At 38.5% G+C, this 23,393-nt stretch overlaps 1 protein-coding gene across 10 annotated transcripts in view; it reads left to right on the forward strand.

Annotated features, from left to right (window-relative positions):
• The window catches only part of Ptp99A (Protein tyrosine phosphatase 99A), a 153,327-nt gene that overhangs the window by 122,430 nt on the left and 7,504 nt on the right, over positions 1-23,393 (forward strand). For all 10 annotated transcript variants that reach the window (XM_089466305.1, XM_018013504.2, XM_089466342.1 and 7 more), the window contains 4 exons: positions 11,468-11,671; positions 14,542-14,822; positions 17,331-17,447; positions 19,397-19,536. In XM_089466305.1, coding sequence (XP_089322431.1) covers positions 11,468-11,671; positions 14,542-14,822; positions 17,331-17,447; positions 19,397-19,536 — 742 coding nt within the window. The remainder of the gene's footprint in view (positions 1-11,467; positions 11,672-14,541; positions 14,823-17,330; positions 17,448-19,396; positions 19,537-23,393) is intronic.

Below are 23,393 nucleotides of genomic sequence, written 5' to 3' on the forward strand. Positions count from 1 at the left end.
AAATTGCAGGCCACTGGCTGCCAATGGGGCGTGGCTGTTGTGGGCGCTTATTCGGTGGCCACACGCAAAACTTCAATTAAAATGCATTTAGTTGATTTTGCGTTGTTGTTGTTGTTGTCGTTCTTGTTGTGTTTGATTTGTGGCCAGGGGAAATCAAAACAAACGACCCAATAGAGCGAAATTAGAGCAAAGCCCTCCAATAGTCTAAGGATAAATCCCTATCCAAACTAACTAGCGACCCTGAACTTGAAAAAAAAGCCAAATGAAAATATGTATATAAATCTAATTAGGTGGAAGTGGGCTTAAGTAGCTTACAGTTAAGCTAAGAATATATGAGTATATGTGAAATTTAGTGAATTAATAGAGCATTCATAGTTATATAATAATACTTTAACTCAGTTTAAACAAATCCCGGCTTTAGTCTTTATATTAATTATTTGTCAACTGATAATTTGCTATTCTTTAATATATGTTTACACAACAACCGCAATCTAGATCTTGTAAATCTCGAGATCTACTCAATATACAGCTTTATACAGCTTTTGAGATAAAAATATTTATACAATAAATTTGCAATTATTCGTCATTTAATTTGAGCTTTGCCCCATATGAATACACATTTTGCTTATACAATTCTTCAAAATATATTTAAGAGTTACGACGCTAACTTTTGAGATCTATGCCAAAATTGATCAAAATATTCACGTTTTGAATTCAAATCAATTTATTATTACAGCTAGTTGTGTGCTTAGGCAACAATTATTGCAATTTACATAACGTTACCTAATATTAACGACTTTTATGAGGCCTGGCCCATTTTGGAATGGGACTCTGGCACAAACCCGTATTTATATACTTATCTAACGTGGTATCCAAGCTCTCTGGATACTAATATTAAATGCGGCAGCTAACTGAGTCATAAACACAGCTATAATTTAGTCAGGAACGAGAGCCCAGCTCCGCCTCTCTTCAAAACACTAATGACTTTCTTGATTCTCCACAGTTACTATAAGTAATTACTTAATCAAGCAAATACAATTTTTATTTTTACATATTTTAATTAATTTTTTGTGATTAATTTTTGCCTCGAGTCAAATTTTTGCCTTAATTACAATAAAACACTCAGTCGTTGATTCCGATTTTGTCATTTCTAAATGTAGGCAAAACGAATAGAGGTATATATATTTATATCTATACATCTAGTAATTGTACTCTTCGAGAGAGAACATGCAAATGAGCTGAGTGACAGCCACATCGCCGCAGACTACGCAGTTTGCAAATTGAACAATTGTCGAGTCTTGCCTGCTAAACGTTCCCCGCGCGCTAATTATTGATGCAGTCAAACAAATTCATTTCGTATTCAGCTGAGCGCCAAATCCATATAGTATATATGTAGTATCTATGGCAAGAGTAAAAATATATTATCTAACTACAAGGTTAAGCAACAAATACCATATAGCAAATGACACTTCCAGTAAATTTCTTGAAAATTTTTAGTCATACACAGTGTCTATCAGAAGTTTAGGGATAACAAGGAAAATGTACAAGTAAATAATTAAATTTAAAAAAAACTATATAGATAATATTGATTGATTAGAAGAAAAAAAAATCGAAAATATAATAATTAGTATACAAAAAAGTACCTGAAACTACCCTGTAAATATGATATTCAGAAAAGATTTAATTTCGTTATAATGAACAGCGAATAAGAATTTGATCGACTATAAGTTGCAGTGTATCAAGATTAGTTTGCTCTCAAAAAGGTTAGAATTTTTACAACAATATTTTGGGGAACTTAAGATATTTTAAGGTATTTTGAAATCTCATTTCCAATCCCAATTAAAGTTCCATTTCTAGTCAATGATTTCGCTTTAATTAAAGCCTAATCAAAGCTTAGGTTTCTTTATTCAGCTATAATAAAGCTGACTCGCATAAATAGAGGGTACTAGTACAACCAGCTAAAAATTAGCTTTTTACAAATCATTTAGCGTGCACTGCGAAAATTTCTATCAAGTCATTAGTTTAATTAATTGTTTCCTACAACCTGTTTCGCCCAGAACTGGCCGAGAGGAAATTGTTCTGGGTCCACAGCGCAGTTTGCCAAGTTTTCAGAGCTGTTGTTGAGTTAATTTTTTATGTTAATTCATTTGAAGACGCAGCTGAAACGCGGAACGCTGAAACGCTGAAACGTTGAAAGGTTGAAACGTTGAAACGTTGCCTTCACAATTTCGGCTACAGCTGAAAAGTGCAGCTCATCAACTGCCTGTCTTCAGATGTTCCCCGCGAGCAAGAGAAGGACAGAGGGAGAACGTCAGAGGGAGAGAATTAAGAGACACACTGTCGCCCGCTTTGCATTGGGGCAGTCGAGAGCCGCCGAGTGGCATGAAATTGAAATTGGTTTGCTTGCAACTGGCAACTGGCAACATGCAGCGCCTCGCTGAGCAGCTACCATTTGCAATTAAATGCATAAAAGTATCTGTCAGATGCAGCCTGTTGATGGCAGAATGACAAACAGCAGTTGACAAAAGTTTCCCTCAACTCTATGGGGCAGCATTAAGATAATTAATTCTCGCCGAGGTACCATGTGGAGCTGTCATAGCTATGCATAGGTAAAAGCTCTAAGTTCTACAACATTTTCAAATAGGGTATGTGATTTTTCAGTACTTTCACCTTGCACTTAAGGCAGACAATAACTCTTAACATATATAGAAACAGTATATAATATGTATTATATATGTTAAAGATGTATACGGTATATATGTTATATTATCATTATGAAACCTATAAGAATTATAGAGCTGTTACTTATAAATTTACTAGACTAGACTGATGGGAAGGTCTGCCATCGATCGAGCTAGAAACACTTGGAGATCAAACTACCTCCCTGCCGTGTGTTTCGCTCTGTGGATCTCAATGAGCATTTATTTTATACATTTTTGTCCTGAAAACTCTACTACTACTCTACTTGTAGCGTGCCTTAGATTAACTATTTGTCAAAACATTTTTCATTTGTTTAATTTAATTAAATTTCATAAAACCAAGCGTTTTGCCCTCTTAAGTTTTACTTAAGTTTTACTGGCTAAATCTGAACTAAATCAATTATTTTATACAACATAAAAAAAACCATTCAGCTCTTCTTTTGATAACGTTTAGAGCAGTTTCTTTCCCTAGATTTTCACTTCTAATTATAACAGAAAAATAATGTTTTAAATTCAATTTTCTTTGGTCTTAAACTTGTCTTGGCTACTTTGACGCTGCACCTGCCAGAAACTTTCATGTATTTATATGAAGCTGTTGCTTCAAAAACAAAAAAAAATATAAATATTTTCTTCTTTATTTTGCCGAAGCTTAAATGCGAGTGAAGCTGGTAAATAGATTTTAAAATGCACACATACATATATATATTTGTTGGTATATCGCCAGCGTTGGCTCGAATCTCAGTTTTGGCCACTTGAAGTTTTCTGGTCCAGGCGCAAACTTGGCTAATACAAATTGACGTAACTTTTGGCTTGTCAACAGCAAACAGCCAGCCAAAAGTTTTGCAGCGTTTTTTGACAAATGATTTGCCTGACAAGAAATAAACACAAATAAACACACACACACACACAGAAAATGGCTAAAAACCTTGGCCAAAGCTAACTTTGCACTTCAACTTTGCAGCAAAAGTTTTAGTGTGTGTGTGTGTGGGCGTCACTCGTAGAAAATTTTACAGGACACTGAGTTATGAACATGACTTGTCAAAAAATACATTAAAAGTGCAAAATAGTGTAAGGAGCAGCAGCAGCAGCAGCAGAAAACAATCATTTAGTAGACCAGCATAAAACTAAGAAAAAGCATAAATCATTGAACTTTTGCTGCTTCTTCTGCTGCTGCTGCTTCCACTTCCACAAAAAATAGAAGTAATCAATCATTTAGCTGTCTTGATTTTAATTTGCGACATGGCCACACAGACACACAACCACACGCACACACTTGCACGCAGCGCCTATGGCAGTGCGTGCAAAAAGCGTTGCATACCCAACAGGCGCCAGGCCACTGCACGTGCTCAAGGCGTTGGCAAACATGCAGCTGATAAGCCAGGTTCCTGTCTGTGCTTGACTCCGCCTCGCTATCTCTTAATTTACCTCCTGTTCTAGCTCACTCTTTCTCTCTCTCTCTCTCTCTCTCTCTCTCTCTCTCTCTCTCTCTCTCTCTCTCTTTATGCTTTCTCCTGCTCACTCTCTTGTATACATGTGTGCTACGCTGCGCTTTTCATGGCTGCACAGCCTCCTGAGGCCACACCTTGCGCTTAAAAAAATAAAAGAAGTTTTCAGTTTCGACTACGAGATATCCTATACATACCCAATACGCAGTATTGTCATAGAACTTCAATGAAAGAAGTATAGAAAAACTTGGTAGAATTTATGCAAATCATTTTAAACAATTTTTAAGTCAGGATACATTTATTATATTAAATACTACTAAAAACTCTATATACGATATAACTAAATTTGAAACTTAATACCTTTGTGAAAAATAGATGTATAGCTGATAAAGCCTTTTATATGAAACAAAAATCGGAATCCTTTTATATGTATTAGTTTGATAGCTATTAATATAATATACTAATATGTATATAGTATCCAATGAAAACCAAACATACATATATACGATATATATAAATATATTATTTTATATATTTATAAACATTCTCCCATTCTCTACCCCATGAGAGAGCAGCCATGGACAAACAACTTCTCTGTGCATGAGCCCGACTCTATTAGAGTTCTTAATAAACAGCCGGGGCAGATTGCTGCCTACTTATCGAGGGCATTGTTGTGTGTTCATTTATGAAACTTTAGTCTAGCTGGCTGTTGATATGGATGGCAACAATGCGAAGCCAGCTTGAATATCAACAGATAAACCCTTTTTAAGTGCGGATCGTCCACAAAAGCAAAAATAAATACAACAACAACAAAAAAGAAACAAAATATGGATGCTGGCTAAAGGAAAAACTGGTTGCCGGGGCAACAACTTCCGGCTAACTGCACTTCAGCATGAACATTTGAGCGCCAGACAAACACGGCAACAACATAACTGTACAACAACAGTACAACAACCCTGAATGCCTATACAAGAGCATCAGTCAGAGTTAGTCCCCAAACCCGTCTACCCGCCTACTTCAACTCCAACCCCTCCCAGCTTCAGCTGCTGAAGGCCTTTTTTTGCACTTGAAAGTCAGTCGTAGGCGGCTGCCTTTTGTCTGCCTGACTTATTGCTGTGTGTGTGAGTGTGTGTGTGTTGTGTGTGTGTGCTGCTTAAAGTCATAAACACCCTGTTAGTGGTGCAGCAACTCGACATGCTGAACGTGACATTGATGCCTTCTTTTGTGGCCAACTCCTGCCGGCAGATAGCCGCGTCTGCTGCCACCTAAAACAGTTTCCGTGTCTCAAGCATCATCAGAGTGCTGCCACCGGATGGACTGCCACTGCCTCACATGCGGCACCATGGTGCGACCATGTGCAGCTTCCTGTCGATAACCTTTCATATACGTATGGCCACAAGCCGGCGCCGCTGAATTTATAGCTCAATTGTTTAGGAGCACACGTGCCCGCGCTTAATTAGCTAAAAAATGAAACCTTTAAGCTAAAAAGTGTTGGCAAAATGCCCCAAAAATTTTGGATGGGCTGGGCCTGAGAAAGCTATTCTCTTTAAATTTTGTATTTGGGGTGTTGCAGATGTAGCAGTGTTGCAAAAGTGTTGAAAGTAAACGCTTATATATCTTAATTTCGATTGCAAATTTTTTGAGATCAATTTCACAAAAAAAAACTCGCAATAGAAACTAAAAAACTTAATATTTTATAATATAATATTTTATATATAATACCAAAAGATTAAATTAAAATAATAAAAAATAAATATAGCAATTCAGTTGTCCTCCAAACTAAACAAAATAATAAAATACAAACAAAATAAATATAATTAAAATTAAGCAATATTTTTAAACGTTGTTTATGAACATTTCTGAGCCTCATCGCACATTTAAAGGCAGCGAAACTTTTGTTTAGTCTCAAAATATTGCTCAGCCTTAACTGAGTGGCTGACAAGCCATTTATAGTGACAATCCTTTGTTATATGCGTAGCTAATGACCAAATCGGACACATGTCAGGCAAGCGCAAAGTTCGCAAATCTGTGTCCATTGTCGGGCAAGGCGAGAGTCTACGGACTACAGTTATCGATTCAGCCAACTGACATGTGCCCAAGTAAATGGCCCCAGACACGAAACGAGCATTATAAAAGGGTTTATTTGTACTATGTGTGTGTGTGGGTGTATGTGTGCATTGAGTATGCCTTATAGATGACACATCAACTTGAATAATAGCTGGAAGACATAGCAAATTCTATGCTGATGCCATTAGGCAACACAAACGGCAATAATTTCTGTTAAATACAAATGTCTCTGCGATTAATAAATGAAAGGCATTTGATGCTTTAGGACATCGCAAGACTAATTTCCCAAGACATGAGCTCGCCGTTCATGCGACAACCGAATAAAGCACTTTAATTCTATTGATAATTCAAGTATTTAGAACAATTTTGTCAATTACGAATGACACCTGGGAATCAATACATGTTTAAGTGCATTAACTTGTTGCGAATCTTAACAACATATTTAATATGCCAAGCAAGCAAGGATTGCTATCCATTTGACAGCGAAAAGCAGCTGGCAACAGGCAGCAGCACGCATTGCAATTGCAATTGACAGTTGCCTTAAGTAAATGCAGCCAAGATTCAGCTTAATTGACTTGAGCATGCACTTCAGCAAATGTATCTGAAATTAAATGTATTTCTATGCAAATGTTTCTCATTGCAAATGCATGTGAAAGCCAACAGAACTTTATTAATATGCATATTAACTTCAAGTTTAAACTAAACCAACACATCTTGCAATTTACAGTCACATGTTCCTGCATCTAATCATTCATAACTAAATTCTAGACTTAACATTCATGTTAACACTAACGGGAGTTTCAGAAAACATCACTGTAGGACAATTTACTTTAAAGAAATGTTCGCAAATGTTAATTTTAACATAAATGTAATCAAACAAAGCTTTATAACTACTGCCCCTACAGTTGTCTGAGCCCTCAAAATGAAACCTACATGTTAACTGTGATATGTTAACTCAGCAAAAGTACAAAAATAAACTAATATATCTGAAAATGCAAGCAATATGAACTTTACAAAGCTGTAAAAAGCCCTGATCTAACATGCTTGTTAAGTTTAACATTTACCTGCCCGGTCTACCTGTCCAAGTCCGGTCTACCTGTCACGATAACGCCATAGATGAGCAACAAAAAAAGGTCTGGCTAACATGCATGTTAAATTTCACATGAACGCTAAACAAACGTTACTCAAAGCAGTTGCCATTTTAGCTGCAGTTATTGCTGTCACGCCCCCCATTGTCTACTCGTCGCGCCCTCTTTGTTGAACGTGTGACAGAGCTTTTCATTTCGGCTTTATTTCGCATAATTTTTGCGCCTTTATGCGAGGAGCCTTTGAAGCGGCATTGAAAGGCAGCCAACCGCGACGCGTTCACATGTCAAATTGCATGTGAAGCTGTGTGAGCAGGTGTGTGTGAGTGAGTGAGTGAGTGTGTGTGTGGGTGTGGGCGTATAGCTTTCAACATAGCTGCACACTCTTAATTGTTTGTTTGCCTCTGTGTCTGTCACAGCGTCCCACCTCTGTCTCGCTGCAGGCGTCCCTCTCTCGCGCTCTCTTTCTAACGCTTGCTGTCTCTATTTACGCTTTGCACGTCGCCTTTTGTTTAGTTTTTTACGTCTGGCCAAATTCGAAAGCTCGAAAACTTGAAGCAACAAACAACACAGCCTGAAGGACAACAACTAAATAAGACTCAAGCGTAACAATAGCAATGGACTTGTTTTATTTCTATGCCCTACACTGGCAGGCATACCGTTTCACTGAGCAAGCTTGCCATTAGATGATTTCTCTTCTTATTATTTTTTTTTTTTTCGTTTCTCTGAAATTTGATTTGCCAACTAGCTGTAGGGAATTCAGGCTTCAGCTTGCTTGCTATGATGCCCTTATTTCTTCTTGACTTTATTTTTTAGCGTAGTTTTTTCCCCTTTTTTTCGAGGCTCAGACAACTTAATGCTATTTGCTTTACACTACCCCTCTCTCTCTGTCTCTCTCTCTCTCTCACTCTGTCACACATTGTCCGTCTCTGTCGCAGTTGCGTGCACCTTAGAGTCCCTTCGGCATCTCAGCTCCACTCCGCCGCTCTCCACCCACAGATCCTTTGTTTGGCTTTCTTAACAACTTAAGCACGTCGTCTATATTGGTTTTCGGGCGCTACTCTTTTAAAAAAAGATTTCGCTTCCTGCTTCTGCCTTTGCTTTGTGAAAATAATCACGCGCAGCTTGGCGTTTTTTTTTTTTTTCTGTTTTTTTTTTTTGCCAACATTTTTTTTTCCTCCTTCCCTTGCACGGGTTTTCTTTTGCTTTTTCACACTTGGCTTCTTCCGCCTGGCGCCGGGCAACTTATAGTACGCCCTCTATTGTTTTCTTTTAATTTGTAGCTCAGCGCCTTTCCTCAACAAAAAATAGGCAAAAAAAAAAAACGAAACACAAAAAAAAGGGCGACAGGAAGGGCCAACGACTGTGCGTCCATGTCTAACAGCATATTAAGTAAGTGAACCGGTTCACGAGTGCCTTAAAGCTGTTGACTAACTAGTTCAAACTGTGAACTCCTTAGAGTTGACTTTGCCAAACGTGAACTCTGAGCATATGATATGAGGTGTGATGTTTAGCCAAGATGAAATATTTAAATTCAATTTGAATTGGCTTGGGGAAAAGGGTAATGGGTATTACTATTATTAATGTAACAGACAGAGGAATCTACATGCGCAGTAGCTGACTCTAGCCAGCTTAGTTTAACTACATGTCAGAGCTAAACTAAAGGAAATTTAAAAGGATTTCCTGTTGTTTATCCTGTGTGTATTTATCTGGTTTCTCCCATCAATTAACATGTACATATATATATATATATATATATATATTTATGCTAAATTTATACAAGTTCTTGGATTATTACATACTAGTTCTATACTAGTTCAGGAACTGAAATTGGAATATTTGGTAAATAATCCAAAGTTGAGTTCGACGCAGGAATCTAAGTATCGTCTATTTAAAATACTAATTAATGTTTGCATTTTTCATATAACATGAACTGGATGAATTTATGTTTAATTTTAGTATAACATAGCCCCGTCAAGAAGTGTTGGGGGGATATACATATATAATGTGCAATAATTGGGCCTCAATATTATCGTCAGTTGTCCTCTTCGAGGTATCTGGACATGGGTCTGGCCTATTCCGGCATTCATGTCAACCAAGAGTCAAGTCGTCTAATTGGATTTCCGCAACTATTTTGACCACAACTCGTGATAGATATTACAGTTATGTGATAAGGATATCTAATTAACTCGCTCTCAGCTGTTGTCGTGAGCCATCAATCAAAGCTGAAACTAATAATAATGCAAATAGTTGGCAATGCTAGGGAGAAATGCGGTCGAAATGGGCCATACACCTGGACAACTGCGGCCGAGAAAGAGACAGTGGGAGGCAGAGAGAGAGCGAGTGAAGCGAAAGAGCAAGTGGCCGGAGGTCGGGCAAAAGTGAAATCAATTTACGGCTAACTAAAGGCAAACAAAGCGGCTTCACATGAATGTAAACGACATGGCCAAAACCAATCAGGAGCACTTAAGGTTCACAAAGAGTGAGACAGTGGGATAGAAAAAAAGAGGGGGAAGCAAGAGAGAGAGAGAGAGAGAGAGAGAGAGAGAGAGAGAGACAGAAGAAGATTAAGATTGTGCACAAAGAAAATGTTGAGCCTGAGCTGTCTCTGGCATCTGTCAATGCTATTAACTTTTGTACCCACACACTCACACACACACATCCGACCTCTCTGCTGGTAACTGCACCTCGACGACATTTATCCTTTGGCGCCTGAGTGTATGCAGCACTTTGTTGCTTAATTGATTTTAATGCCACGCGCACGGGGCCTACAATTTGCCAACGTTTGCCCGTGCTCGAGTCTATAAATTGGCTTTTTCCTTTGGCCCAACTATCAACTGCAGCAGCAGCAGCAGCTGCTGTGCCGCTGCTCTGTCGCTCTACTGCTGCTCTGCTCTGCTTCACTTTGTCCATTTCCCATTTCCATTTCCGATTTCAATTGCAAAGGAAGCAGCGCAGGCAAAGTGGAGCAAAAAAAGAGAGAAATGCCATTTATTGAATTGTATAAATTTCTCTACATTGACAGCGACTGTTTATTTTACACATACACAAAGAGAGCGATAGAGAGAGAGAGAGAGAGAGAGGAAGACATGTGTGTGTGTGTAGTTCTCGCTCTTTGTATATGTCTTGTGTTTTGTTAAGCTTTATCGCATTTGCATGGCACAGCCCGTTGGCAGGTCAAGTGTGTTTTGGTCCACCCTCGGGTCACTCATTTGTTCTTTTGATTGGTGGCGAACGCAAAGCGTTTTTGCCTTTGCCCTTTCATGTCTTTCATTCGCTCCTTTGTTGTATTAGTAAAATAAATTACCATTTAGTGCTTTTTGCCACTTACAGCACGCCCGCACTCACCGGCCCTCTGCGGCCCGGCCCGGCCAGCCGTCACACATGGACGAGTGTTGTCCTTTGGCCCTGCCAAATGAAATTATTGCTGCAGCTTTGCATCCTTTTGCTATTGCTCGGATTATAAGCGCACATGGAGCAGCTACCAGTGGAGGGAGAGTCGGGGGAGGGGGACACTTGCTCTCAATTGCAGCCATAATAAATTGCTCGCAATCGCATTTCCGTTTCTTTATGCGCTTCGATTACGTTTCGCTTGGCTTGTGCCAGCTCTAGCAACTGACAACATGCCCTCGCTCGCACCCGCACCGCCCGCTCCGCGCTGCCTCGGCTGCCCCTTCCTGATCGTAATTGAATATATAATTTTTTTTAGCTCCTTATACACACACATACACTCAGCCATACATGCATATTTGTGTGAGTGGCATTTGAATATAAATTGTTTCATCTGCTTGCAAAATATTCATTTCAATTTATTTGACTTTCCTTTTGCGCTCTTCGCTTCTCTCTTCTCTTATTTTTGTATTCTATTTGCCTTCGTTTTGTGAGCTTTATTTGTTGTTTAATAAATTATTTATATGTACATTTATATATATCTATGTATGTGTGTGTGCGTGTGTATCTGAGCAGCACTTCCGGCTCCCGCAAAAGTTTCCCATGATTGTCAACCTTGAGGACTCGGCAGGTCCTCAAGTCCTTAAAGCAGCTTTTAGCGACTTTTGCATTTGAGTTTCTAAAACACAAATATTTAACTTGATGAACTTTCTTTTTGAATTTTATCTTACTTCCGCATTTCTTCTAATTTCTCTCTTCTATTTGTTGTTCTATTTTGCAGTGCCAAGCAAACCTCAGAATCTCACCGTTCTAGATGTCTCCGCAAATAGCATCACAATGTCCTGGCATCCGCCAAAGAATCAAAATGGCGCCATCGCCGGCTATCATGTCTTTCACATCCACGACAACCAGACGGGCGTTGAAATTGTCAAGAACTCACGCAACTCGGCCGAAACTCTGATACACTTCGAACTTCAAAATCTGAGTAAGTAAAAACTGTGAAGAAATGAAATCCCAAAGAACTTTTTACAAAGTTATGAATGTAAACTTTGAGAAACTCGACAGACTGAAACGACTCCAAACTGACCAGACTGAGAGAGTAAGGAATGATGAACAGGCTAATTAATAGACTGACAGACTATCAAAGAGACTGATATATATGAATGATTGATTGATTACTGCCTTACTAATTAACTGACTGACTTGAACCCCAAGGAATTGATTGATATCCTCAAGTCTTGAATGACTAGCTGATGAATGATAGTGACTGATTTGTTAATTCTTGATGGATTAATTTACATACTGACTAAGACTGACTATAGACTAATTTATTGCTTGAATGACGGACGATTGGTTGCAGGAATGACGTTATGATTGATTGCTTTATGATTGATTGATTCTATAATAAAACTTATGATTATTGACTGATTGATTAGCTGATTACTATGTTGATTGATTGACATGGTAACTAACTAACATAACTGAATGATTGACTGATTCATTGATTGATTGACTATGCTAACAATTGATTGACTGATAGCATGATTGACTGATGCATTGATTGACTTAGCATAATCAATCATCAATCTGCTATCTGATTGACTGACCGATTAATTGAGTGATCATTAGAGTGCTTGATTGATTGAGCTTACCAATCGAGCAACCGCCTATGTCATTGTGCCTTTGATGTTCAACTCGACTAATTTCATGCGTATACTAAGAATAGCTTTCAATATTAAGTATTAATCAACTTCTTAAGTATCCTTAGTAATCTTAAGTATAGTTACTTCCGTTGTCTATTTGCTTACGTTTCCCGAAAGCCCCTTCAAATCGCTCTTTAACTTTCGCAACTCTGAAGAGTTGTTTGCTTGAATGTGCTTTGCGTCTGCTCAATATTTTCTCAATTTCGCAACAATTTGTGCGAAAAGGGCACGCTCAAGTGGTTTATTAAAGGCCCCTAAGCTGGCTGTAACCGAACGCTTAGTGCGCGGTACAGTCATGCCCAAAAGGCATGCCCAACACTTAAAACGCCATTTTAATTGCTTTTTATGGCAAACGCAGCGCCCGCCCCCCACAGCTCCTCAGGCAAACTGTCAATGGCAGCCAAGCTGTCAGCAATGTGGCCAGCATTTGCTCCAGCCACGCCCCCACACCCTATTTTACCTGCCACCTGTAACGCCGACGCCCCATCCTTTCATTAGCTGTAATTGCAGCTCAAGTCAATTGTTTGCCCCGCTGCTTTGTAATTAAATAGTTTCAAGTGTTTGACGCTGGCCACTTTTTGCTTTGTTGTATTGTTGTTGTTGTTGCTGATGTTGTTGTTGCTGTTAACAACTTGCGACGCCTGTAATTATGAGCCTCGAACCTAAGCGCGAGACTGTCGCAATTTCAAGCTCAAAAACTTGAGCTAACCAAACAAATTATTTGCGCGACGCGAAATTTGATGGTTGTTTCATTAACGTGAAATGCGCACCCGGCTGCCAGCCTCCTCCTGCCCCTCTTGCATACTTTTAGGCTGTGTGGCAAGCAGCAGCACCAGCAGCAGCCAGAGCTTGCCACATTATTAGCCAAAGAGCACAAAAACTGTTGCATAGTTGTTGCTTGCATTAATCAGAGTAATGAGAGAGCGCGCAGGAGGCAGGGATGGGGCCTGGGTGCCATGCAATTAACTTGCAACATAAGAACGCGTGCCGCATTCCACGTTGCTCATACGCCATGTGGCATGCACAGCTGTAGCCCAAGCCGGCGGCGCCCACATTGTTTAATTAATTACGCCCGTCAGGTGCGTCAGGTGCGCCAGGAATGCGCTGCACTGGCAAAGTTGCTGCTGCTGCTGTTGCTGCTGCTGCTGCTACACGCTGCAACCAGCAGCTTTTGCTGCTTGCAACAATTTGCCAAAAGACTTGGCAAATGTGGCACAGCGTGCACAGCTCGCTTTGTCAGCAGATTTGCCAGCCGCATTCGCCTCTGCCTGTGGCATTTAATTATTGCATCAACATATTTAATATTTTTCACCTGTACGTTCTGCGTATTTAATCAATTATTGTTGCGCACCTATTAAGCGTGCAGCCAACACTTTGGCAGCTCCGAACTGCTTATCATAATCAATATATGTTGCAGTTGCTACTGTTGTTTCTGTTCTTGTTGTTGCTGTTTCTGCTGTGACATTTTCACATTTTAACTTGAATTTAATTATATCGCAGTTGCCACGGCTGTCATTTGCTGTCACAGCAAACAAGCTGCCGCACTTTGTGGCATGTGGCATAACGCTTTAAAATCATGCTGCAGAGTGAGCTTCAACCATTCCAAAATATTTAATATAAACCATTTTTGCACGCATCTCTCGACCAGCTTTATTATAATTACAGTTTTATATACATATATTTATATACTATATATATATACATATATATACTACTATACTACTATACTATATATTTGTCTGTGTCTTATTATTATGATATTATAACGTATTATTCTACCCTGAACCCATTGAGAATGGGAAAACAGAGCATAATAGTCTTATGGAAATGTATGTATGTAGGCAAAAGGAAGCGTGACAGACCCCATAATATATATACAGTATATACATGTATTCGACTGATCAATAAAATCCCCACCTAGTTATTCTACTGCTGCATCACACACATACTCATTAGCTTTCATTAATATTTCTTTAAATTGCGGATGACATTACAAATTGTAAAATAAAACAAATTGTAAAATATTTCTATAACTGGCCATATAAAAGAACACAATTGAATTGCTTATACAACATAATAATAAAACATCAAAGTCATTGCCAACATATTGTTTTTAATGCTGTCTGTCTCTCTTTCTCTCCCACTTGTGCAGAACCCTTTACCGACTATCGCGTCATTGTCAAAGCGTTCACCACAAAGAACGAGGGCGAACCCTCCGATCAGATTGCCCAGCGTACGGATGTGGCCGGACCCAGTGCCCCGGCGATTGTAAATCTGACGTGTCATTCGCAGGAGTCGATTACGATACGTTGGAAGCGACCCTACGAGTTCTACAACACCATCGACTTTTACATCATCAAGACCCGACTCGCCGGCCAGGATACGCATCGTGATATACGCATCAATGCATCTGCCAAGGAGCTAGAAACAGCGGTAAGCATTTCAATGGCGACCCAATGAATGCATGGATGGCGGGCCTTTGTTTTAGCTCTCAAACGAGTCCGTGTCCGATTCCGATTGCGACTCCGATTTCGAGTCACAGCCAGACCGGGGCCAACTAGCTGCCCAGCAATTTGTCATATATATGCCAGGAGGTTTTCCAGCCTTCCTTGCCCTTCCCCTCCCTCTTCCACCGTCTTTTTGCATTTATTTTTCTGCCTGCCGCCATTTTGTCGGCCATGTTGAAAACGGCATAAAAATGGTCGAGCGTGGGTGGAAACGGGGCTGTGACACACACCTTTCATTGTTGTTCTGTGAGTTCAGTTTGCCATTTCTGTTTGGTTTGTTTTTGTTTTTTTGTTTTTTTATTTATTATTTTTTTTTCCAAAAAAAGGAAGGAATGTTGATTGTTGCCAACTTTACGTTGATATTTTGATATTTCTGCGTTTGCTTTTGGGTTTTTTTGGCTCTTTGATAAACGTTCCACGACAACACAGTAGATAACAGCCAGACAAAACTAGAAAGAATTTGCCAAAATGCAAAAAAATAAAATTAAAATAAAAAGAATACAAAACTAAATAAAAGCCAACCATAATTGCATTTTTATGCTACAAACGGCATAAATAACCCGTGCGATTTCCACTGCCAGAACAGTCCACCCTGCGATAAGGCAAACATTTTAGAGAGTGCAAATGAAAGCATAACTGTATTTAAATCAGAAAATGTAACTGAATTTTTATAAAGTGTTCAATATTAACCAAGAAAATAGAGAACAGTAAAAATAATGGATGAATCAAACATGATAGGTGGCTATAGAAAACTGGAGACAAACATAGATGTATATATTTATCATCTGATATGACTTTTAAACAAAAGATATATGAACTAAATAAATTCTTTAATAGCATTATATAATAATGTTACCTTAAGGAATTATTATTAACAACTAAGAGGGGCCCTTTGATAGCTATACGAAAATATATTTTTAAAAAAATAAAATAAAATAAAAAAAGAAAACTATAAAATATGGAAAATAGTGCACTTGAACCTCACATTACTCAAACTATTGGATATCAAAATCTGCACTGGATGCTATTATATTTTGCCATGAGCACTATGAAACTTTGGAAATTTACTTTAAAACATTTTGAGAGCTTCAAGTAATTATTTTTTATATTAATATGACAGTAAATATTTTTGTTTTCTAAAACTTGAAATCGCCAGTGTGAGCTGGTTAATGGGACAATAAATGACACCAGCTATACACCGAATATAGCACTTTACCTCTTAATTAAATCTGTTATGAAAAAAAAAGTTACCTAATAAACTGAGTTGAAGCATGAAAATCCAATAGAAAAGAGAAAGTTATAGTAGATCTTGTATATAATAATAAATACTAAATAATAAATACTAATAAATACTAGCATTGATGTAAGCAAGTGCATAATCTAGCAGCCCTCGACAAATAAATTGATCGATACTCTGCCTCGTGACTGCTATCGCATCGCATTGTAATAATAAAGTATTCCAAATGTTGCACATGATTATGAATATAAATATTATATATGATGTATATACTATATAGGTAATCATTTCTGCATGCTACATTACCTATCGGAGTGTATGAACCCTACCGACAGACCCTGAAAGGGCCTTTGGCTCTGTGGTCGAATGGCTGCGCATACTATAAATTGTTTGCAAATGTTTATCTGCAGACACGTCCGCAGGGTCGAAGGCTATATGGACACTGGTTACAGCTTTGACTTTGGCTTTCTGCAACATAAATTCTTGGGCAAAACAATACCCACACGCTCTCACACACACACACATACAGGTGGCACACGTGTACGTGTTTTTCGTTGAAAATAAATTAAATTTATGCTGTTTTTGGAGGTGGTTTTCCCGGTATTTTACCTTTTGTCTGGGCGTTGGGCCGCACAGCTTTTATTTAGCGCCCCGCATAAAAAACGAAACAAACTAAATAAATAAAAATAAAAACGGCACAAAATAATAATAAAAAAGAAAAAAAATGCACAACAATAAAATTTTATTATTTTCGCACAAAGTAGAAACTTTTTATACTTCATATGCAGCTCGGATTTTTGTTGCCTTTTTTAGTTTTCCACTCCCTTTTCTACTCCTCTTTCTGCTGCTATTTGTAATATGAGCTTGTGGTGATCCGCTTCGCGCTCAAAACTATTTTCATAATTTAAATATTTTTGAACACCAAAAAAAAAAAAAACAACAGAAAATATATAAATAAAAAATATATATTGTAAATATAAATTTACCTTATATAATGGAAATATGAAATGAAGTATTCACTATCGAGAACTACAAGGCGGGGTATTCTATAGGTACATGCAACCCGGCATGGTCCGGCTGATGACTTTCATTTCATTTTGTCCTGACATCTCGCTATATTTGAATTTTTGCATATATATTCAGTCGCTCTCAGATGATAATAATAATATCATATTTTCTGTCTTCTATTTTATGCAGCTGATTTTACAAAATCTGACAACGAATTCCTACTACGAGGTCAAAGTGGCAGCAGCCACGTTCAGCGTTATAAATCCCAAGAAAATAGTCTTGGGTAAATTTTCGGAATCACGAATTGTAAGTAAGACACCTACACACCCACACACACACACACCCACACACACACACACACACACACACACATCTGTCAGGCAGTGCATGCTTAAGCCAGGTTTGGCCTGGGGCGTGGCATGCCATAAACTTGACTATAATATTAGCTCTGATTACACACAAATGCATGCAAGCTGCCTGTCCGCCTGTCCGCCTGCCTGTCTGACTGTCTCTATGTTCTGTCAGCCAGCAGCACATTTTGTAGCCAAAAACTTTATTGCATATTCGCCCGGCTGTGGGCCAAGTCATAAGCCAAAGAGAGCCGTGCGCACAGTTTGTGGCATATCAATTTGCCTTTGAGAATGCCGCGTTGCCACGCTGCGTATGCGTAATAAGCGCCTTTGCATATTTTATGGCAAATTGTTGTCGAGCATAATGATCCGCGCTGACATTTAAAACGACAGACACACCTACACAGAAACCTATCAACCACGCACACAGACACACACACACACACACACACACACACTTGCGTAAATCATGTTGTGCAGTCGTGACAAAATATGCCAATTTAGCTGACCCCATTGCCCAGTGTTGTGCGGAGGGAGGTGGGCGGTGGGCGGATTGTCACGCCCTCATTAGCTGTGCAGTCTCCGTGCTTGGTTTGCCTTTTCCTTCGTTTTTTTTTTTGTTTTTTTTTTTTTGCCGTCTGTTATTTTTACTTGAGTTTCCTTGCGCATTTCCATATAATGCATAGCTGCATTTCAAGTGGCTCCACCTTTTGGCCACATTTACAAGCTGCGCTTCCGCCTCCGCCTCCACTTCTGCTTCTACTTTTTCTCTTGCTTTGCTTTAAGCTGCTTCCACTTCCACTTCCTCATCCATTTTCATTTGCATTTGCAGTTGCGCTTCCGCTTAAACGCACAATCCACACAAATGTTGTTTAAACAAATATTATTTAAAGCAACAAATGGCAGCTGACAAATATTTATATTAGTTTTATGCAAAGAAGCAGCAAGGAGAAACATCAAAAGTTTAGGTGACTGAGATCCTTGCAGATCTAGGGGCTGTATCAGACTGGCGAAGCTAGAAATACTGCTATAACTATATCATAACACTGCACAACAAAGTTGTGGCTTGTGTCCAGTGACAACATTTTGATAGAGTTTTACGAGTTCAGTATTTAAGAGGACGAAAAACCTACAAATTGATATAGAATATATAGTTGAAGCCATATTGTTTATTCTAAAATATTTCACTTATAAACAAAATTTAAGATTAACTTTGTCAGTGCATTAAATCACAAGATCTTCATATTCAACATCCTTTCCTTTGCAAATAATATCAAATGACCTGCAGAAAGTTTCCTCTTGACAGACTGTATAATAAGGTAGAAAATAGTATTAAATATCTAAGAATGACATTGGAAAGACTTTAAATATTTTATGTATGTATACATATGTATATCACATATCATATATCCCATACATATCTTATTCAGAACTCAACTATGATCGATTTTTCTTCGCACAGCTTCAGACAAACCCAAGAAACCCTTTAAGATTTAGCAATTTCTTAAGAACGGCAAACAGAGGCTGACCTAAAAGCTAATGCCTGTGGCAGACATTTCTTAAAAGCGTTACCTATTTCCTTTGGCCAGTTTGTTGCTTAAGGCTTAAAATAACAAAAAGTATGGGGCATAAGCCAAGGGACATTATGAATAAAAAAAAATAAAATAGCAATACAAAAGCTTAGCACACGCCCAGGCGCCGCAGTTAAACACATATTTGCATAACACACACACCCATACTCACACACACACACACACACACACACTCACACTGAGGGCACGCCTTTGAGCCGTGTCAGCTGCAGGCTCAATACATAAATCTTAACTTCCCCTTAAGAACAACATCCCCCACCCCTTGCGCTGGGCTGAAGCAACCCTAACTTGACTCTTTGCTCTTCACTTTCAGATACAATTGCAGCCGAACTGCGAGAAGCTGCAGCCACTGTTGAGGCAATCGCACAACGACTACAACTTGGCCGTCCTGGTGGGCATCATTTTCAGCTGCTTCGGCATCGTTCTGATTGTCATGGCCTTCTTCCTGTGGAGGTAAGTGGCGCTCCATGTTTACACGCGACTCAACTTCGAACCAACTCGAAATGCTAGGCAAAACAAGTGCAGCTGCATGAGGCCGCGGCGCGTGCTGTCTCCCTTAAATAGCTATAATATATATAAGAAGACAGAGCATTGCAGGCGGGCATGCACGACTAGATCATACTCTGTGAATATATAAATCAGATGGGAAAGGTTTAGTCTTATATTCCAGCTGTGATTCGTAGACTAAAAATCTAATCAGCAGATTGCCAAAACTTGACTCGACTCTAATTATCAAATATAGATGTAAATTTAGATATAGACAACTAGGAAGTCAAGCATCCGAATATGTCCACTTGTGGCTTAACTGACTAGTGTATCATAAATAGAGCACATGCCTAGTGCTCAGTTGTTAAGTGTTCTCGGCTGTCTCGGCGCACAGGCGGCACACGCCCAGCCCCTCCCCCATCCACCCCACACCCGCAGCGCAACGTGGCTTAAAAATAGGCGAGACCACAAATCAATGTGTCGACTGGGCGCAAATGTTGCATCCACACAGCAGGCGCAGCGCTATTTCTGGTGCGTGCAAAGATGAAAATGTTTTTATTTCGTATTTGATTTACCCAAAACAGATCAACAAAAAAACAAAAATTTATATATATATATATATATATATATATATATATATGTATATATCTATATATCTATATATATGCACATCGAGCTGATATATCTATTATAATGGGGCAACGGGACATCGAACTGTGACTGCAGCGAGGCTGAAAGAGTTTCAAGGGATTAACTAGCACATAGCTGGGGCATTAACATAGCTCTAGGCTACACATGTTGTATGAGGGTGTTGTGAAAGAGCAAAGAAACTCGAATGAACATGTAAATTATTAATAAATATGTTTTTGAGCTCAATAACTAAATATGCTTTTGCTTCTAGATAATTTCAGAACATATTTTTAATCTCCAAGTGCCCTATATCATAATTTCAATATAAACTTATAGAAACTTTATTTGCTTCTGCTATTTGGATAATTCCAGGCAATATTTATAATCAGAACGCTCAATAATCATACTTTCGATATATAACTATTATATATTTATCCTATACACTATGTTTAATTAATGCTAGTCTCATGATAATCTCATTTGCCGCGGCCAACTTAATATGCACGCCAAACTGTGCAGTGTTGCCAGACATCTTCAATAGTTAATCTTAAAGAAATTAAGCTCAGTTAGCAACTATGATTAAATCTAGTTATCTACTTTCAATGAGATTTTAGCTCGAGCAGCGAAACTAAAGGCAAATTTACTTTGAAATTCTGAAAAATTAAATTTTTTGATGCTGGCCCACACAAGCATAAAAATGACATCAGAGCGGCGTCCAGTTAAAATTCACGTTTCACTTGCGCATCCTTTGAAAGCCAACCCAATCCAAGTGAATGGGAAAGCAAACAGCAAAGAGGAAATACCCAGAAACCAATTCCAAGTGGTCATTGACCGGGGGTTAGGGGGCCACAAGAATGCCCGCATATTCATTAGAAATGTTAATTAAAATTCGAAACACAAAAACATAAGCCCAACCTGGAACGCCCACGATGCAGCAGGGAATCGAATGGAATGGAATGGAATGAACGGGAATGGGATGGAATAGAACGAAAGACAAGCAAAAAGTTTCAAGTTACTTAAAGTCTTTATTAAATATGAGAGTGGTTAACCCGTCCGTTGGCAGCGTTACACAATTTCGCACAAAGCCAAGGCCCCCGGGCGACTGTATAACTGTATAACGGCATAACGGTATTGCCACACTCTCCTCACACACGCACGCACACACATCTCACCCTGCTAAATGCCATAAAGAAAATGCGAAACATTTTTAACTTCAATGAAACATTTTTACTTCTTCTTTTCATTCTACGATTTTTTCTTTATTTTTCTTTATTTTACTTATTTGTTTTTTTTTTTTTTTCCTCTATGCCATTTTTCATGCTCCCGCGAATATGTCAAATAAAAGTTGCCGCACGCCTTTCCCAACCCCGGCCACAATCCCTCTGCCCCCCTCTCGGGTTCCCTACACCCCCATCCACTAGCGTTTTCTAACAAATTAATGCCATTTTATTTATTTTTTACAAATACTCTGGAAAAGTTAAGGACGCAATAAATAGAAAGGATTGCTGAAAAGGGGCTTAAAGGGCTGGCCGTAAAGGCAGCAACCATTTTTCAGGCAGCCTTCGCGTTTTAGAGCGGAAAAATTATATTTTATTTAAAAACAAACAAAACAAAACAAAACAAATTTCCACAATTTCCCTTTCAGTGCGAGCAAACAAAAGGAAGAAAAAACGGTGAAGTAAATAGGCATTAGGGAAAAAAGGTTTACCTTCGGGTAGTGCGAATAATATAGGTAATTTAGTGGTATCTGCGCTAAGTAGTTACTTATAAGATCTAAGCGGAGTTAGAAACTCAAATATCAGCTTTATAACATCAATTAAGAGTCTCAGTCTATATAGCTATTGTAATTCAAATAAATTTTGAATATTATATCATTATTTTTATTATTATATATTTCCGTTTTAATATTCAGTATTTCATATGCTATATTTAATAATATGATTAATAACCATTCTAACTTTCAATGCCAATCCGTCCCATTTTGACCCCTCCCACATATTCCAACTACCCCTTTGAACTATAGTATTGCTTGAGCTCAACTCAATTGCCTGTTGGAAATACTTTCTTCTTCGATTGAAATCTCAACTTGGCCTAGCGCAACTTTTGTTGCTGATGCCACGGAAAAATCAACAACAACAAAGGCATAAAAATACTCAAGAAATTTTTATTGGAACAATTTGTTGGTTACAATACAAAAATATGTCAACGATAACAACAATTTTTATTTACATTTTGACGCCGCATATAAAAGCGAAAAAAAAAAAAACAGAAAAGCAACAAAAATGAGAAAACTTTTGTGCCACAATTACATACATGTATGCATATAGCTGTCTCTCTCTCCCTCGTGCTGCCTCCCCCTTCCCTTCCCCCACACACTCAAAACTCTCTCTGTCTCTTTCTCTTTGCTGTTAGTAGTTTCATATTTTATGCAGTTTGGCAACATTGTTTTGCGGCAAGAACTTTATTTGCCCCGTGCCCGTACCCGTGCCCCATGTGCGCGACGAGGTCAGGCGTCGAGTTTTTCCGCCAACTTTTGCCTTTGGGCAACCCCCAAAAATACAGGAAAAAAAAAAACAAATTTTGCCAAGAAATTGTTTTGGCTTCGTATGCGCAACTTTTTGGGCCAACCCTTTGTTGTTGTCATTGATGTTGTTGTTGTTGCGCCAGCAGAGTCAAAAATATTAGAAGCACGTGCATGCCCCGAATGAGTTGAGTGTGCAGGTGGGGTTGGGGCTGAAAATGGGTTAAGTTGCGCCTGTGTAAATGTCTATGTGCGTGTGTGTGAAGCATAAATTTCACTTCAAGAGTTTTGCTCAGGTTGATATTCCCATTAGCTGAACTTTAATTGGAAAATCTTTTGTCTCTCTCTCTCTTCAACTTGACTTTCAAAATCAACTTCAAAACAGTCATGGTAAACATCTACTTCGAATTTGCTATTCCACATTCCCAAACACAGCAATTAATACCTTTATCTATTTGTTCATTAACAATTATTTTAATGACAGACAATACATTAATCTAATTGGTTTATTTATGAGCGCAAAGTATTTAACAGAGATAACAGAGATAACAGAGGGCCCTCTCTTGCCGAGTATTTTATTAAGCAATAACATAAAAATACCGCAAATAGAAAATACTATCGCTCACGGTCTGAGAGAGCAGACATCAAAAGTCTAGCTAAACTTTTCTGTAAC

The sequence above is a fragment of the Drosophila arizonae genome, chromosome 2, assembly GCF_054131065.1.
Source record: "Drosophila arizonae isolate 15081-1271.41 chromosome 2, UAZ_ARI_1.0, whole genome shotgun sequence".
Lineage (NCBI taxonomy): Eukaryota > Metazoa > Arthropoda > Insecta > Diptera > Drosophilidae > Drosophila > Drosophila arizonae.